The sequence below is a fragment of the Meleagris gallopavo genome, chromosome 14, assembly GCF_000146605.3.
Source record: "Meleagris gallopavo isolate NT-WF06-2002-E0010 breed Aviagen turkey brand Nicholas breeding stock chromosome 14, Turkey_5.1, whole genome shotgun sequence".
NCBI classification, from domain to species: Eukaryota; Metazoa; Chordata; class Aves; order Galliformes; family Phasianidae; genus Meleagris; species Meleagris gallopavo.
Window position 1 is genome coordinate 2,144,858 of NC_015024.2, and position 17,308 is coordinate 2,162,165.

A 17,308-nucleotide genomic window follows, 5' to 3' on the forward strand; every position below is an offset into this window, starting at 1 on the left:
AGTACCAATGCAGAGTAATTCGTTTATTCCCTCAAGTTTGCAGCCAGCCGGACCCAAGCCTGCAGCAGTGGGGATGGGAACACCCCCCGGGGCCTCAACAGGAGGGCGAGGGGAGCGCCGGCCCCAGCACACAGCAGCACTGTGCCTTAGGCTGGCTTTGAAAGAACAACAAAAATGCCTACATTCATATTAAAAAAAATAGAAATTCACACAGAAGAAATTATAGAACACAGGCCAGAAAGAGAGAGGTCAGCAGCAGGGGGCACTTCTTCCTGAGCAGGGCAGGGGTTCACCACCACCACCACCCCCCTCTGTCCCAGCCCAGGCTCCACATCCCAACCCAAGGCAAAGCAGGACACCCAGCTTGGCACAGGTGCTGCAGCCTCGGCAGAGGGACGGGGACCGGCCCAGCAGCAGGTACAGCTGTGCTGCAGCATCACCCTGGGCACAGCAAGATCTCTGCACTACTTACAGCACTGCACCAGGTCCCTTCTTCCCACTCGTGCTCCCAGCTGCTGCCCCCCAGGCTGCAGCTGGACAAGATCTCTGCCTGCAGCTCGTGGCTGTGTCCCAGAAGTGCAGCTCCACATCCAGAGACCAACAGCAGCAACTACAGAGCTTTGAGCAGGCTGGCAGATGAGAAATCCCCATTTAAATTTCTGCGTGGAAATGAGAGAGGGGGGCTGAAATGAGGCATGAAGCTGTCCGGGCACTAGGCAGATGGTTGGGCTCCTGCTGGCTCGCTGCAGGGCCAGGCTCTGTGCAAGCGCACAGCCCTGCTGCTCCCAGGGGCACAAACCCTTCACTGCAGGAAAGCGTCCAGGCTGGCCCGGCTGTTGCTGCTGCAGGCACGTTCAGGGGCAGCAGCTGCTGCTGGCCTGGAGACGTTCCTCTTGCTCTTCACCGGTATGGGACGGAGCTCTGTAGGGCTTGTCTGAAAGTAGGGCCGTCAAGGGAAGCACACACATCAAGGCTCTGGGGACAAGCAGCACAGGAACCTCTCCAGAGCAACCTGAGCCACAAACCTGGGACCTAACCATATACTTACACCCTGAGGCATTTTGGTAACACCCTTAATAATATGCTTTCACTTTTGCTTTGTCTTAAAGAGATGGGCTGTTAGACTCCATCTCTGCAGGCTCCTTCCAAGAAAACTACTCTAAGAAAAGCTCCCTGAAGGTCAGGCTGGGCTCTGCCCCTAACCACAGAAGCAAATCTCAGGCACACTCCTATCCCACACTTTCCACTTCCATGCTATGCCCTAGTGCACAAAGCCAACAGAGCTTCAAGATCTCCCCTGCATATCAGAGCTGGGACACTGTGCAGACGAAGTGACAGTAGGCAAAACCTGCAGCCTCCCAGGGCATAGTGATGCTCGAGGGGCAGAGATCTTAGAGTAAGGAGTTCTCCTTGTCTGTGATGGCATCATACAAATCTTCAGAGACGAAATAAATATTAATGTTCTTAGTAAGCTCAGGTCTTTGATGCCTTTGCTGTCTCTGCTGAACTCAGGCTTGTTCAGAATCAGATGTAGAGCAATATGATGGTGATTCCCTGAAGGTCCCAGCCCCAGTTTGGGAAGCTCTGCCCCAGGCTACGAAGCTGGCTGAGACAGGAGGAACAGAGGAGGTGCCCCACAGCATTACTACTGCCACACAAGCTGCAGGAAAGGATACAGGCTGTATGAACTTGGTTCTGCCTCCCAAGCCATCGTATCCCATCCTCACCTAGGAGAGACAAACAAATGTGAATGGAGCAGCACAGAGCCTTGGCTACTTCTCCTTGTCTTGGTCAGCAGAGAGCCTCACAGGCCACGTGCTCCAGGGATAGGTTACAAGCACCTGGAAACACTGAGTCCTTGTGCTAAGCCCTCACCTTCAGAAAAAGGCAGGTCCAAGTGTATAAGTGAAGTTTGAGCATCTTTCTGAAGTAAGCTGAGCCTTCAAGGCTGCAGCAAAGCTTAGGATTTTTGTCAGTGGGACTGACACATACAAGGAAAATGCCCAACACTCCAAGGCAGTGGAACTGGATACAGAAGGCCATTTAATCTGCTGCCAGGTAGGGAATGACCATCTGTCATCTCCGGAGCTCCGCAGGACTGGGAGGCAGCCAGATCAACTCCGAGATTTACTCTCCCCACACTGAATGTGGCAAGGTAAAAGCCTCATTGGCTTCCTCCTGTAGGGTAACCTCAGGACAGAAGCGTGCGGTGCCAGACAAGCTCACCAACAGCACTACTCACCTTGCCCATGTTTCTGTGGGGACCCAGCAAGCTACCCGACACAGGCTTCTTGGAGAAAACCGAGTTTCTGATGAATGCTGGCAGGAATCCTTTAAGAGTCTCATCCTCCAGATCATCTCCCCAATTCTGTCCCACAGAATAACGAGAAAAGCTCTTTAAGCAGCAGCATCATCTGCTGAATTTAGTCTGTATACAGGCACTTCCTTAAGGTAACAGGCAGGCCTGTACCACATCAGGTCAAAGAACAGTACCTCCAAACCTCCCTCTGGTGCTCATTTGGAGCCATGCCTGGGAGGCAGGACGTTGCATCCGGCATGCCTAGGGGGACAGCTCCCTTAGCTGACCCACAGCCCTTGCAGGCAGACCCCACACTGTGTGTTTGCCAAGCACATCTGATGCAGGATAATCTGCAAGCAGCATGTGCCCCCCCCCGCCCTCTCCTGCCCGATTCCAGGAGGCCTCTGAGGCAGCAATAGCGTTTCTAGGAGACAGTCAAGCAAAGCATTTTGAAACATGTGCTGTGGTGCAGCAGATAGGCCAACTTGCAGTTAGAGCATCTCCTGCACAGGAAAATGGGGCCTTTATCTCAAGCTTATTAATAGCAGAATTGAAGAGGTGATACAACAAACAAGATCAGTTCTTTTACCTCCACTGTTTCCTTCAGAGCTTTCTTTGCCAGATTTACCACGGGAGGCCTGTAAGAAGCACAAGGAGCAAGTCAGCAGAGATTCATTGTTTGACTGGAGCTGGCAAGGACAGACAAGGCAAAGCAAATGACGACAAAACTTGCAGTGCGACATCAAGCAGCTGGAGAGCTATCTGATCTCACACAGCAACTTCCAAAGCAGAGAGACTTTCATCTCCTTTAGAAGTAGAAAGAAGAGGACAAACTCACTGCTTTTTATCCAGCTTCTGCTTTTTTGCAGCACTGAATGGAGATCTGCAGGGCTGATTTTCAGGGGTGTCCACATCAAAAGTCTCATCTAGGTTGATCTCATCACTGTGAGCTGGACGGTGGAGCCTCGGGTGCTGCAGTTCAACAGGAGTTGGGCTGCAAGGCCATGCAAAGCATCAGCCATCAAGAGGCTGCCACCCATCAGATAGAAGAGAAGGAGAGGGAGCTACAAGCTACATCATTTAGTTAGCACGAAAGAAGTAGGATTAAGATCTGAACCCCATTCTGCTTACAAGTTCCGGAAAGAACAACCCAAACCCCACAGTCCATAGTCAATGTCTCAAACCATTGTTCAACCTTAAACACCACTGCTCACAGCAGCAGCAGCAGTCCAAGCCCAGGTAAACAGCGCAGCACACTTCTGCTCAGCATACACAACCCAGTTTGCTGTACTGGCCTCATAGCACTGGTCGCCGGAAAGAGGCTCACTAAAATATAAAGGATGCCAGACCAAGCCTTAATCATTCTGAACTCCATTGCTCGGCAAAGATCTCCAGCCCCTGTATACCAGGGCATGCCTGCTGGAAGGTCAACTCTGAGGCAACCAGAAGAGAAGCTTTAGAGATATTTCCCTGGCAGGGCAGAGTGGAAAAAGTTTGTCCAAACTTAGTTTTTTCTTCCATACCAACCTGATGGAAACCCACCAAAAAATGCACTTTTTCAGGTAACCCAAACATTATCTTGTCAGCAGCAAGAAAACAAAAAATACAAGAGAAAAATGACTGTGCTGTGGCAATGCCTTCCAGACCAGCATGCTCCTGCCTTCCCAGTCAGTACTTAAACTGCTGACTCTTGCTCTGGACATGCTATTCACCATATTTGGCCTGTATCCGAGGATGCACCGCACTGACCTCTCAAAGACTAGCCGGCTGAGCGTCTCTCTAGTTACAGATGGCACTTTCAGAGTGTCCTGCAGTATGTCTATCTTCTTCTTCAGACTCTAGAGGGAGGAGGAAAGGCAGACAGTGAGACAAGAAAAGATTTAGCAGCAGGTCCTTCACCCCTCTCCCATTAATGAGCATTGGCCAGAGCTTAGAGGTGGAGCAGATGAAAGCGTAAGGGTAGATCCAAGCGAAACCCAGCATAGCTCCTGGCATTGCTGCTGAAGGTTGTGGCCAGCTGCCAGTTACTGCAGACTGATGACTGATATTCTCACCAAGATCTCCTTGTCTGCATTCTTCAGATCCTTCTGGGTGCTCTTTAACTCCTCCTTTGTCTTCTCCAACTCTGAAACTGTTTTCTGCAGCTGCAGAATAAATAACACCAAAGAGCAGAGTGCTGATTACTACACACGGGTAAGGGAGACTGTGAATCCCCATGGGAACAACGTGCTCCATGGCACACACTATTTTCCCATTTCTGGGCTCAATTTTCCCGTGGCAATCTCTCCAAATCAGAGCAATCCGATTGCTGCTCATTTCCTCAAGCTGCCTGCAGAGGGATCTCCAGGGCTGCTTGCCCAGCTTAAGTCTTCCCACAGCATCTCTGCCCGCCGGTAACAGCTTTTCCACGCTCTAACACTTGGTGGCTCCATTCTGAATCCTGCAGGACTTAGCACGCACCGCATCACAGCATTACAAACCACAGGCCGGACGCTGGCTGTGCATCAGCAGTGCTGGCACACTGACAAGCCTGATTCAACAGGAGCCGGAGGTTGAGAGGTGGTCTGGCACCACAACAAGGGCTTGAAGCGGGGTCAGGTGCCTGGGCCAGCCCGCAGAGAGGCAGCACAGTCAGCTCTCTGTCAGCCAAACCTGGAGCACGCTGACTCGCATCCTCCTGACCCAAGTTAGTGATTGTAGTTTGGTACAGACTCGGCCAAAAACAGGTCAGCTCCAGCAGCAACTTCTTGTAGGGAGTTAACTCACTTAGCAGCAGCTTGGTATTCCAAGAACCTCCTCCTCTGTTTGAGGGGACCATAACAGCTATGGCTAGGTAACAAAAATAGGCCAAATCTACCCACAGTCTCTCACTTTGTGAGCCTGGACTCTGGCACACCCCAGGGAACACCTGTGCCTTGGAGAGCAAGGCTACACAGACATTTATCATGGCAACTTGCTACCGAAACAGTAACTCCCAGCCTGGGCCAACAGGGCCCAGCCAGGCTAGAGCAGGGGCAGCACAGCAGCAGGGGCATATCTGCAGCTCTGTGCCAAGACAGGGCTAAGTCATGCTCAGCTGGTGCTGGCTCACACCTCATTTCTTCCCAGGACCCTGACTCTGCAGCAGAAGGGGCTGGTGGCTGAACAAGCTCACGCTCAGCCTGGCAGGCCAAAGGCAGCAAGCACCTGCGTGCTGCTGTGTTCCAGCCCAGGCTGGCTCTGCACGTGCTACCCCAATGACATCCTCAGAGTCCACAGTGCTAATAACATCCCATGAGCTACACACAGCATCATACTCTGACCCAGAGACCCCAGCCTGACACTTCCATGCCAGCTGTACCGCTCAAGGAGAGCTCCCTGTGGGAAGGGGTCACTGCACAGGGCTGGGAGCACAGTTGCTGAGAAGGATCTACGGACCAGATATCACCTTTACGTCTCTCATGCTCTCCTTTTACCTTACTGTTGACAGAGAATAGCTCCTTCTTCTGCTTCTCTGTCATCTCACTAGAGATCTTCTGAGCCTCCTTCAAGTTCTCATATTCCCTGAAAAGAGAGCAGAAGAACACTGCTTTTAAAGAGGATTGAGCTAGAACTTATTAGAGGCCCTCAATTTGAAGATCTGCAACTGCAGAACCACCAAAGAAAACCCAGGACATATAAAAAACCCTTCAGGGAACTGAGCTGAGTGTGCCAAAACAAACTAACAGCGTAACAAACATCACCACACATGGCAGGGAAAAACATTTGCAAAGGATGCCATGCCTAGGAGCAGGGCATGCACCGGATTCACCAACAAAATGGAAACTGGATTCAGAAATATTACAGTTGCCAGTGGAAGAGAGACAAAAAACAGAGCAGCCTCTGTACTTGCAGCAAATAGAGAACTCTGCTTTAAATGACTTTACAGAGGCTTCATACTATTGGCCATGCACATTGCTCCCAATTACACCACAGGGACACTTGCCTCATTACAGCTTTGTGTCAAAGCTGCGATTATTCAGCTGCCATCAGAACGGACCCAGAGAAGCTGTGGTTTTGCTCAGCAGGACCAGAAGCATTTCCAGGTAGGGGATGGCAGCGCTGCAGATCCCGCATGCCAGAGAGTGGCGTGCTCAGAGCACTTCAGGCCACAGCTGCACTGTGCAATGCAGCAGAGGGTGCAGCCCAGAGCTCCTCATCTTCCCATTTCCCCCCAGGCGTGAAAAGAGAACTGAGGGAATAATCATCACTGCATAGGTGCACTGACAACTCTGGAGACAGTTCCCATGGTGACACGCATGTCACTGCAGCGACAACAGGAACGCTTCAGTGTGACAGGCTCCAATCTAGGTCCCCAGGATCTGTCAGCCAAAACCTAAAGGAGGCCCAAATAGGGACAAGAGCCCCGCAGCGTCTGTTTGTCTGCTGGGACTCAGCAACAGGTTCTCTTCCCACAAGCCCAGGACAGCATGAGCAGCCCATGCCGAGCCTGAAGCACTCACTTCTTCAGTGAGACGCAATAGACTGCAAGCTGCTCCACTGCTGCCTGCCCAACTCCCATCTCTCTGATCATCTCCTCCACTTCGGGGCGCTGGCTCTGAAGCAACAATTCAATCCTGCAATAAAATAAGGAAATGTACCTTCAGCTCATGAGTCACGAACAGAGCAGGGAAGAAGGCTGCCGCCCTGCTTCCCCTGGGGAGCCCACACAGACTAAGCCCCTGGATGTAGGGGTGGCAAAGAGATGCAACTGCCACTCTACAAGTGGTATCTTTGCTAGGACACAGTAGCACTACATGGACTAAAGAAGAGGCAGCTGCACACACACACTACACTCGGAGCTGACACACCAACTTGAAGGCCCTAACCCATGCTGCTGACTTCATTTCCAGGCTGGGATTTGTGCTTTGCCCCAAAACCCTCTCCAGTAATAGCAACAGCACATAGCTATGCTTGGAGACAGGGACAGTATGCTCAGAGTATCATGTCCTGCTGCTGTTCATGGAGAGCAGCTGCCTGGAAAGAAAGCTGGGCTGAGACACAGCCAGGCAAAGCCTGCTAATGCAGCAGTTTCCAGCCTTACGGGGTAAGGAGGCCCAGCAGTCCCAGCATGTGGGGCTGGGAGGTGCAGCAAGCACAGCAGGGCCTCTCCCTTCCTCTCGGAGAAGGGGAGAGACACGCAGCCCAGCCTGCGAGGCCCAGGGTCTCACCGCTCCATGGCTCTCAGCTTGTTTCGCAGGCGGCGGGCCTCCTCCTTTGAACTTCTGTTATCCTCCTGCTGCTGCTCCAGGAATTTCATCTGTTTCTGCAGAGAAGCAAGCGCACACAGACCGTCAGGAAGGCTCCAGGGATTGTTAGCAAAACATCCTGGCTTATGCGCACTGCGGGCAGCTGGGAGCATACATTGGCTCTTAATGCTATCACCACCTCAGCAGCCCAGGATTACGGAGAATTTAGCTCCTTCCCTGCTGAACCCCTAGCTCTGCTCCTCGCTAGCACAGCAGGGTCTGAGTGCTAATCACAAGAGGAGTCTGGTGCTGGAACTGCTTTGGATCCTCCTTTCTGCTGGGTGTACTTGTGGGGCTGGGCAGCACTCCGTGCGCAATACAGCAACGGTGTTTTTCAAAAGTGAGGGAGTTCAAAGCAGGCAAACCTCGCTAGTGCGTTCTGCTCCCTAAATAGCTGAGCCCTTTGCTTTAGCCTTCCGATTTTCCTTGCTCTTAGCTGCTTAAAGCAGAAATAAGAATCTCTTGTAGATCTCAACTGAACCAGATGCTTAGCTGGGTGCTTCTCTCACCCACCTGGGGCGGCCACGAGTCTCTCACAGCCAGCACCTTTCCAGGCTCTCCAGTAGCAGGCAGCATTAGCAGCAAACCTCGGCTGAGCTAAGAAAACAGAAGCCAAACAGCTGTGACAGTGTCGGGACTCTGCAGAGCTGCAGGCTCACATCTTGCTCTTCCTACTGCAGAGCCCACCTTAGGCTGCTGCTGACCAGAGGTCTCCTCATTCCTGACCCCTGGGCCAGGTCAAAGCAAGGCCCAGTAGCAGACCATTTACATGAAGGTTCAGCAGCAGCTGGCAGAAGATGGGACCTGTCCGCTGCCTGTGAGCTCGACCTGCCTCACAGCTAGTTAAGCCTCTATTTTTACTGCAGAAGTTCAGTGCTTTAATCTTTAAATGATGCGTGTAAGACATTGCTTGGCATTCAGCTGGGAAACACTGCATGCCACAGAAAAGATGCCCTCAGGTCCTTACTCCTGCCCTTCTCGACTTTCATTAACAGGACTTCAGCACACTCAGAGGCTTTTGCAACAGACAAGATAACCACAGTCTCCTCCTGAGATGCCAGGCAGGAACGTCAAGCACAGAGATCTTGAGTTGAGAAGCAGGCACCAACTTCCACTGCCACAGCTGCTTTTCTGAAGTAGGAAGCATCAATGCTATCTGCCACTGGTACATCTGAGATCCCAGGAACAGCTTGGGAATGCCAGGCTGCCTTTAGACCCAAGAAGATTGGATCTAACCTGACGGGCAGGCAAAAAGAGCTTGTGCTTTCCCACAGCAAGGCCTGTGTGGTGGTGACTCCTTACTTCTACCTCCTGCTCTGTGACAGCTCATGTCAGGCCACCTTCATGTGGTTCCTCCAGGAAGAGCCCAGCCTGTATGTGGCGTACAGTAAGACAGCTCCATGCCCCACCTACAAGCTCTCCCTGGCTGCATGGCCTGGCGGGTCAAGGAATGTGATGCAGCGTAGGCTCTACCCAAGAGGCAGAGATTTAAGGAACAGTCTGAACTCCCTGTGCTCACAATGAGCTTTCAGCACACAGCAGAGGCAGCCCAGCACCAAGTCAAGGCTGCACTGCTCACCACAAGACATCCCAGCCAAGAGGCTCTTGTTCTTACCCCACTTCCACTTGCTGTTTATGCACAATGCATGACTATGCACTGAGTCACTGCATGCTGAAGCACAACAGGAATATTTGATCCCTGGACTTTGCACATTACTAACCTAATCGAAGGAAAGCCCTGGCAACAGAACAGACAGGAGAGTTAGCTGGATCAAATCCCATTCAGCTAAAGCTTGCAACTCCCCCTCCATATATTTCAGTTTGATTCCTCCTCTGATCAAACCAAGAAACTAATTTTCCTTGAATCCCGTCTGGCCAAAACCCATTTCAGAAGAACATTCTACCACAGGGAGCCGGTGCTTCTGCAATGGGGCACGGGGGCCAGTTCCCACACTCCCCTCACACCACTACCTTTATGATCAGCACTGCAGCAGCAAAGCTCAGCTAACGCCCCCAGGCTGGGCTGGTGGCCTCCCAGCCCCGGCCACCACTGCCCTGAGTGCATAGCTGTTACACACAGCCACAGGCCTGGGTTTTATGCCTCTGAATCACCCTCAGCATGGCACGCAGCCAGTACCTCCAGACTGGCGTCACTGCTCACTTTGGGTTAATAAACCCAAAAAGAAAACCCAGCTCCACAGCCTTCCTGTTACTCAGAGACCGAAGTGGCAGGCATCTCCAGGCACCCTACCCAAACTCCCACCAGCACAGAGTAGTGTCAACATCAGCACGGCCTGAAGACAACCTGAACAAAATTAACATTGATTGTGCAACGGGTAGAGCCAGACTCCAGCAAGGGATGGGAAAGGTACCTTGAGAGAGGAACACAGCATCTCTGTCTCTCCCAGCACCTTCTGGAGTGACTCGATGGTGGCATTGCGCACATCCAAGGTGTCCCGCAGCCCATCCACGATGGCCTGGCATTCCCGCTTTTCTTTCTCTAGAAGGAAAAAAATCATGGCCTAGAAACGCAGACCTCAGCAGCCCCACATACAACAGCAGTAGCACAACAAACCGGTGCTGATTGCAGTCTCAGTCTCCATGCTGCTAGGAGTCGGCCAGTCCTGTAGAGACCCATTTCCCTAAATGCTGTCTGCAACTGGGCTTGTAGCAAGCAATTGCTTCTCCCAGTGCCAGCAGGCTTCAAGATTTTCTTCAGTAAAGATAACATGTTCCCTTTAATAGCTTTCCAGCCAGTCCTAGCTAGCATTAAGCTGATGTATCTTAACTCCTGCATGCTCTCCAAGCCAGGCGTGTGCAGAACTGCTCTCTGGAGTCACACTGAGCTGGAGGGCTGAGCCCTGAGCTCATCCTCTCCATGCAGAGCCTGGGGTGCGGGGCAGCTCTTTGGGGGCTGCAAACAGCCAGCCTGCTCACACAGGGACTACAGCACTGCGTCACCACGCTACTGCACCTACCCCAGAGCACCACCAGCATGATGCACCCACCTCCTTGTGCAGGCAGCCCAGCACAAGGCACACACCTTTGACTACCAGGGAGAAGACTGTGAAAACAGTGCCAGATTTCCATTTGTTTTGGTGAGACGAGTGAAGAACAGCTCACAAAGGAACAACCATCAGCAGCAGCTGTCAGAGCTAAGCAGGGAACAGCCAGTTCAGCTGCTGGGCAATGAAGAAAAGAAGTAAGCCCTTAGTGCAACTCTGGTGAGAGCAGGGTGAAGTTCTTGAGCTCCTTCTGTCTTTGTCAAAATTGCCTACGGCTCCAGTCTGACAACAGCAGGGAGGCAGTCAGCACCCCTCCAAAAGGGCCATTCCTCCTTCCAAGCAATCCAGCGTCAACTTGTGCCAACACATCCCACAGAAGTGTGGCACTGCTGGACAACAGTAAGGGAGCCACATGGGACTGAAGATCAGGAAGAACATATCCCAGCAGAAACACACAGGTGGCTGGGGAGGTGTTGAAGGAAACACATTTCTTAGTGAAGCCTTTTTTCTCTGTTGGCCTGAATAACCCTTCCTCACCAGAGGGAGTACAGCCTGGAGCTGCCCCCCCTCGCACTTGCAGGGACTCCACATCAACCAGAGGGGCCCGGGCTTTTCCTTCCTCCGATCCCAGCTGCCCAGAGGCAGATGGCAGGAGTCAAATCTCCCCATGCTGCAAGAATGAGTTCTCAGTTTGTTCCAAGTGCCTCCCACTGCGCCTGCTGGGTCTGTACAGAGCTCTGCACCTCAGGAGCCATTTGCAAGCTGATCAGAGACTGGCAATTACACAGTTCCACTACAGCACGGAGCGCAGAGCACATCTTTAAGAGAATTTATACACAAGAACCACCAGAGAGCAGAGTGCCCATAGCAAAGGAGGCAGGAGGTGGGAACTGCTTCTTTCCAATATGAAAAGAGGATGGGACAGGGAACGTCACATCCAACCTCTACTCACCAGAAGCTGAGAAGATGAGCAGGCCTTCAAGCAGTTTTTCTTGGATAACATCCTAGCAATAATCCCAGCCACTTTCCCCAGAAGATCTGGCTCTCTACCAAGTCACTAAACTCAACCGAGCTGGCAAGAGAACGAGCCTCAGAATAGAGATGTGCAGGCTGTGCAATCCTGCTCTCAGGCTAAGGACCGAATCCTCAATCTACTGGCTAACTGAGTCTGTCTCGTGCAGGCAAGGCAGAGTAAAGACGACTCTCAGGGCGTGGGTGAGCCCCTGGCATTCTTTAAAGATTTTTCCTTTCTGCTAGTGTGACTTTGGATTTCTGTCACTCAGACTGACATTTTCCTTTCACTGCTCATGACTCATGTCCTGATGACAGGCTGCCTACAGACGATGCTCGAAAACCATCGACAAGTCTCCAGGGCTTTTGCTTTTCCTGCCTCCCTCAAACATCCTCTAAAATTAAAAGATGGGAAAAATGGAAGTGCACACAGCAAGCTCCATCTGCTCTTCAAGTGACACATGTGGCACTGCAACAGCCAAACAAAAGCCAACACCTTCCCACTGCAGCTCGGGCACCACTGTAGCTGTTAGAAGGAACAAGCCTTTTGGCACCATGCAGCTGTGAGCTTCCCGGTGCTCAAACCACAGGTTTTGTTTTTGGCAAGCTTACTCCAGACAGAGCTGTGCTGGATTTTTACAGCTCTTAGTCAGGGAGAGGAAGAAAAAAAAAAGAAAAAAATACACATATTTGCCTAAATTGGCAAAGGAGACCCCAGTTAGAGCTGAGCTGAGCTGGTTTGTGAACTCTGGCTCTGTTGTACAGGTTTTACGTAGCTTTGGGCAGTCTCTCCTCAAAGACACAGCTCTGAAGAAGCTCCTCCAGCAAAACAGCTCTCAGCCTGCACCATGCCCTCAGCTTCAGTGAGAGGAAGCTCTGCACACTCAGTCCTCCGACCTGGAGAAGCAGCTCAGGCAGGCAGAGCCCAGGGCCTGCTGGCAGCTGGAACTCACCTTTCATGGAGAGCTGAGCCTTCACCTTGTCCAGTTCATTCTGAAACGCAACACAGAAAACCCGATTAGGAAACAGCCTGCAGAGAAGCTTTCACCATATCTTCAAAGGACCCGAGAGGTTTCTCGGCAGGACATTTGCACCAGCCATGTGCTAAGAATAGCATGCATTAGCAGCAAGCACCGAGCTACAAACAAGCATTATCGCAGGGAACACAAAGAGCACCTCCAACTGGCATTCTTCAGGGAGAGAAGAGACGATCCCAGTTTTGTCTTAGCCTTGTCAACCTTGCGTTTCTCACACTGTCAGTCATCTTGTTTTAGCTGAATAATTTTGGAAGGCTCTCGGGGAAATTCAGGAAATCAGACAGGAAGAATTTTTGTAATGTTTTAACTAAACAGGGCAATAAAACAGGGACGATGCCAGACTATCTGGATCAAGAGCCACTTTGAACTGACGTGAACTTGAGCCACGTGCAGGTGGGAGACACAGAAGCACATCCAAACATCTGAAAAGGTGGCAAAGCATTAAGATCAAAAGGCATCACCAGCACTCTGAGGACACTAAATCACTGCAGTGTGAGATGCTGATATCAACTAACAGCAGAGCCAAATGGCCATAAACAGATCGCCAGTAAACCCATCTATACCAAGCAGTGGGCACGTAATGTCCCCTGGGCACCCCAAAGGCCTGGAGGAGGTCAGGCATTTCTAACATCTTAATTAAGGATTGGAGAGAGGGAGCAAATAACCGTGGTTTAAATTATGGATGAAGTGATATAACCTACGAACGCTGGAAAATAGCCAAAGGATGGATAGAGTTCATAAAGATAGGCAATATATATATTTATATACATATTTATAACTCACACCACATTACAGATAGAGGGAGGAAAGAAAAAATACAGGAAAGAGTCAACAGAAGATGACTTAAAAAGCTGTGTTAGAGCTGCAGAGGAAAGCACATAACAAGCCAGCCAGGAACTGCAGTGGAATAAAACCACAATAAAATGCCAACACAGTACTGAAGCCGAGCACACAAATCTGTGCAGCCTGGAATGCTACATGCAAATCTGAGCTGAGAATAGCAGTAGCAGTGACCACAGAGCTGACAGGACCAGAGCAAAGCTCTGCTAGTGACAGCAAAGGCAGGGTGGAGAGCATGGGATCTAAAGCGGGTAAGCAGAAGGGACAGAGGGTAAAGCCTAGTAGAGCTGACTTAGATTTGCCCCCAGGGGGACAACAGAGGGCTGAGGTAGAAATAGCTCTGCTGCAGGAACTATTCTGATGCAGCCTCCTCTGAGTCCTATTCAGGAACGATTAGTGAGCTCACAAGATGTGCTAATTAGCACGATAGCAAAAGAAATCCTGGGCTACCGCAGGCAGCTATGTAACATTACCTCATTCATCAACTTAATCTGAAATCCCTCATCTTCCACCACTGTTCCTAAAGGCTGCTCCCAGTTTTCACTCTGATAGATGCAAGCTCCTTTGTCTCTCTGCCAGCCTGATTACAAGGGAATGCTGCCACAAGATATTGCAACCACAAGCAGTCAGCTGTCCTCCCAGGTTTCTACCCTCCCCGGCAGGTTTATAGGCAGGAACCCTTTCCTCCTGCCTCCCTTTTACTAAGCTGAACAAAGTACCCCAATGTCCTTCATCAGATGGGCTCTCAGCTCCCTAGACACAAACAAGTAGGATGCTGGGCTCCAGCAAGCCCCGGGGCAGTGTCACTCCCCCAAACTAACATTTCTACTTTCACAGCAGAAACACGGAGACTGTTCTGATCGCTGAGGACCATCTTTAAAAGCAGTACAGGAAAAAAAAAAACAAAAACCAAACAGGCTCAGCACTAAAAGGCTGAGATATGCCGCAGCGCTCAACCTGTGGTCTGCATCTACTCCAGGGAACCAGGTTACCTTCGGAGCGTTAGCTGAGCTGAAACCCACGTCTGCCAGTCAGACAGAAGCAGAGCAGCTTCAGCTCTCGTTCAACCCCAAATATTTCAGAGCAAAAGTGAGAGTGGGGATTAGCAAAGACTGATTACTCAGAAGATAATTTGGATAATTCTGCATCAAAACGCCACAAGGCAATTCTTCCAAGCACCTCTAGCTGGGTACGTAACAGATTTGTCTCTCTGGGATGACACAGCTTCACCCTCAGCTTTCTAGCACACGGAAGCACACCCTCTCACCCCAGTCCAACCTTGTCATGGCAAGAGGCCAAGCTCTCATTTCAAGGCATCTGCAGGCTGCACGGATATAGCTCCAGCTGATTACACAGCTGACTGATGAGAGCAACCCTCAGAGCTGTCCATGGGGCAGTAGCACCCCTAGCAGCCAACCGTGCTCCTCTATGCAGAAAATATTTGGTTCTTCCCTTTTATACAGTGACCTCAGCTCCCTCATTAAAATACCTGCGTGCTAGAAGTCTAGACACTGCTCTAATGGCAACAAAATAAACTTTGTAGGAGCTGCCATGCAAGTCTACAGTCTTTTATGAGAGGAAGAGAGCCAGGCTTTAGCACAGTCTGCGTGGAGGGAAAAGCTGAAGGAGCCCATCTTGGACCCTGGGGAGTGGATAAGAGGAAGAAAAAAACCAGCTTTTCTAGGGCATTTTTCACCATACAGCCCATCACTGAGTCACTCATCTATTTACACTTATGAGACCCGATCTGAATGCATCCTAAAGGCAGTGTTTACCTCCTTCAAGCCACTGCTTTGCATCTAAGGCGCACAGCTTCCAGTGCCCAGAGATGCTTTTTCATTTCCTCCGCACGCATATTTGGTCTCCAGTTTATTAGTGGTCTTTGGGAACGACAGTGCTACTGACATCACAGTCTGGCTTGCTTTATTTTAAAAACATACAATATACATATAGCAGTTGCCATGACAATGCTAATTATGGTAATTGCTGCACATGCTGATTCTAAACACAAGAGGATACAAGCATCCCATTATACCAAGGTCAACTGATGACTTTTTTTGGAACACATAACTCCACCACATAAGGAGCCATGCATCATCCATATTAAGCAACGGAGTAGAGCGCAGAACAGCCCCTCTGCATTAATCCCTCCTCACACACAGCTCTCCACAGCAGAGTTTGGCACTTGGAGAACATCACTCAGCTCTTCTACTCCAGCCTGGAATCCCCGTGGGGACCCAACAGCAGCACTGCATGCTCCTGAGGGTGCAGCTTCTGACAGTCCACTTCCTAATGTCTCTAGGGAAACCAAGTCACCGCTGCTGCCCCACTTCCTTATGAGCCCTTGCAAATAAACCCACCTGTCAAGCCACAGATACCTGCGGCAGATCACTGAATTCAGCACTTTTCCTCACGTGCATTTTAGCAAAAGCTCTGTAGTCACATTCCCACTCAACCACTGAGAGGAGCTTTGAGACCCAGTGGAGAAGAAGCAGTTGGATACTCACTTGATTCTGCTTCAGAAGGCTTCCAGGCTAAGTAAGAACAATAAGAAAGAACAATAAAGCAGAAGAGGAGGCTTCTTGAGTCACTATCTGAGATTTGGTTGGACTAAACCACCACATGGGAGACCGCCTCATGGCAGAGCTTAGACTGGATCATGACAGAAAACGTGGACAGGCAGGAGACACTGAAGCGCTTTGGGTCTAAAATGTGAGCATAGCACAGCAAGCAGCAGCTCAAGCAGCATCAGGTGGCAAAGAACCAGCATCCCCAGACATGTTTCTAAGTTGCTCAAAGCACCACAGGATAGAAGAACCCCATCAAATACCTGCAAGGTCTCTGCATCCAGTGCTGTCTGCTCCTCCAGGGCAACATCAAAGAACAGCTTATTGATTATATGTCTTTTGCTGACCTAGAGACAGAGAGGGCAGAGGTTGACTGGCACAGACAGGAAGAAACAGTACATACAGAAGATGCATGCAGGGGAAGAAGGTGCCACCTCGCCACAAGGCCACAGGAGGCATGTGAGTCCACGTGCAACGCCATCCCTGGCAATATCCTGCTTCTGCTCAGCAGCACAACTGCAGGCCCCCCACTCAGTTTTGGGAGCACAGCTCCAGCCAAGCTCCCGAGCTGCAGCAGAAAGATCCAGGCACTTCTGAATCGAGCGCAGTCTGTTCTCTGGCAGCTAAGGCCCAAGCAGCTGACGCTGAGCTAACATGATGCCAAATCCAAAGACAGAAGTACGTGCTGCTTTCTGCAGGCAGAAGGTGCTGTAATTGAATTTGATAGCTCTCCACACCTCCCCCATGCAGTTACAGCTTTGTGTTTTAAGTATTATATACAGTCATGACACCAGCTAATTGCATAGTTACTGCTACATAAGATGTTATTTCGCGATAACTCCATGGTAACCCAGAGATGTAAGCGGCAGTGAAGAACAGAGGGAATCAACAAGTCAGGGAAGGAACAAGGGCCGAGACCTTGAGAGAAAAAAAGCACGACTGCAGAGCAAGTCCCAGCGACAGCAGGCTGGAAGTCTGCACCAGACCCTCCTTCAGCTGCACGTACCAAGGCCTGCGAGGCCGATAACGCAGCAGCCTCCAGAGGAGTGCAGCTCCTCCCTTGCCAGCACAGCACATCCACGCTCCTCAACGAGGGCAGCAGAGCCAGGACTGGATGCTAAGAACCACGGCAGCGGTTTGTCCGCCTGATAGCCTCCCCAGAAACACAGCTCTGAGGGCCTGGACTTTCCTTCCCGCCCTCCCCATCGTTACACCAAGCAGCGAAGGCCGCAGCGCAGATACCAGCAGGGCACGCTCGCCTCCATCCGCCCTCCCCTCCATC

General features: G+C 51.0%; 1 protein-coding gene across 3 annotated transcripts; it reads right to left on the bottom strand.

Moving 5' to 3' along the window:
- Window positions 1-2: 2 nt before the first annotated feature.
- TRAIP (TRAF interacting protein) lies at window positions 3-16,393 on the bottom strand. Of its 3 annotated transcripts, XM_031555480.1 has the most exons (15): window positions 16,290-16,393; window positions 12,536-12,575; window positions 9,939-10,066; window positions 8,080-8,163; window positions 7,489-7,583; window positions 6,781-6,894; window positions 5,755-5,842; window positions 4,354-4,443; window positions 4,049-4,137; window positions 3,138-3,293; window positions 2,889-2,937; window positions 2,243-2,368; window positions 1,677-1,727; window positions 800-934; window positions 3-659 (listed from the first exon to the last, which is right to left on the bottom strand). In XM_031555480.1, the coding sequence occupies exons 2-14, from the start codon at window positions 12,540-12,542 to the stop codon at window positions 803-805; spliced, it is 1,209 nt and encodes a 402-aa protein (XP_031411340.1). In that variant the 5' UTR covers window positions 12,543-12,575; window positions 16,290-16,393; the 3' UTR covers window positions 3-659; window positions 800-802. The 3 variants fall into 3 exon arrangements, with proteins under 3 accessions (XP_031411340.1, XP_031411339.1, XP_031411341.1); XM_031555479.1 differs by having other exon boundaries at window positions 3-934; XM_031555481.1 differs by lacking the exon at window positions 8,080-8,163 and having other exon boundaries at window positions 3-934.
- Between the last annotated feature and the right edge of the window lie 915 nt (window positions 16,394-17,308).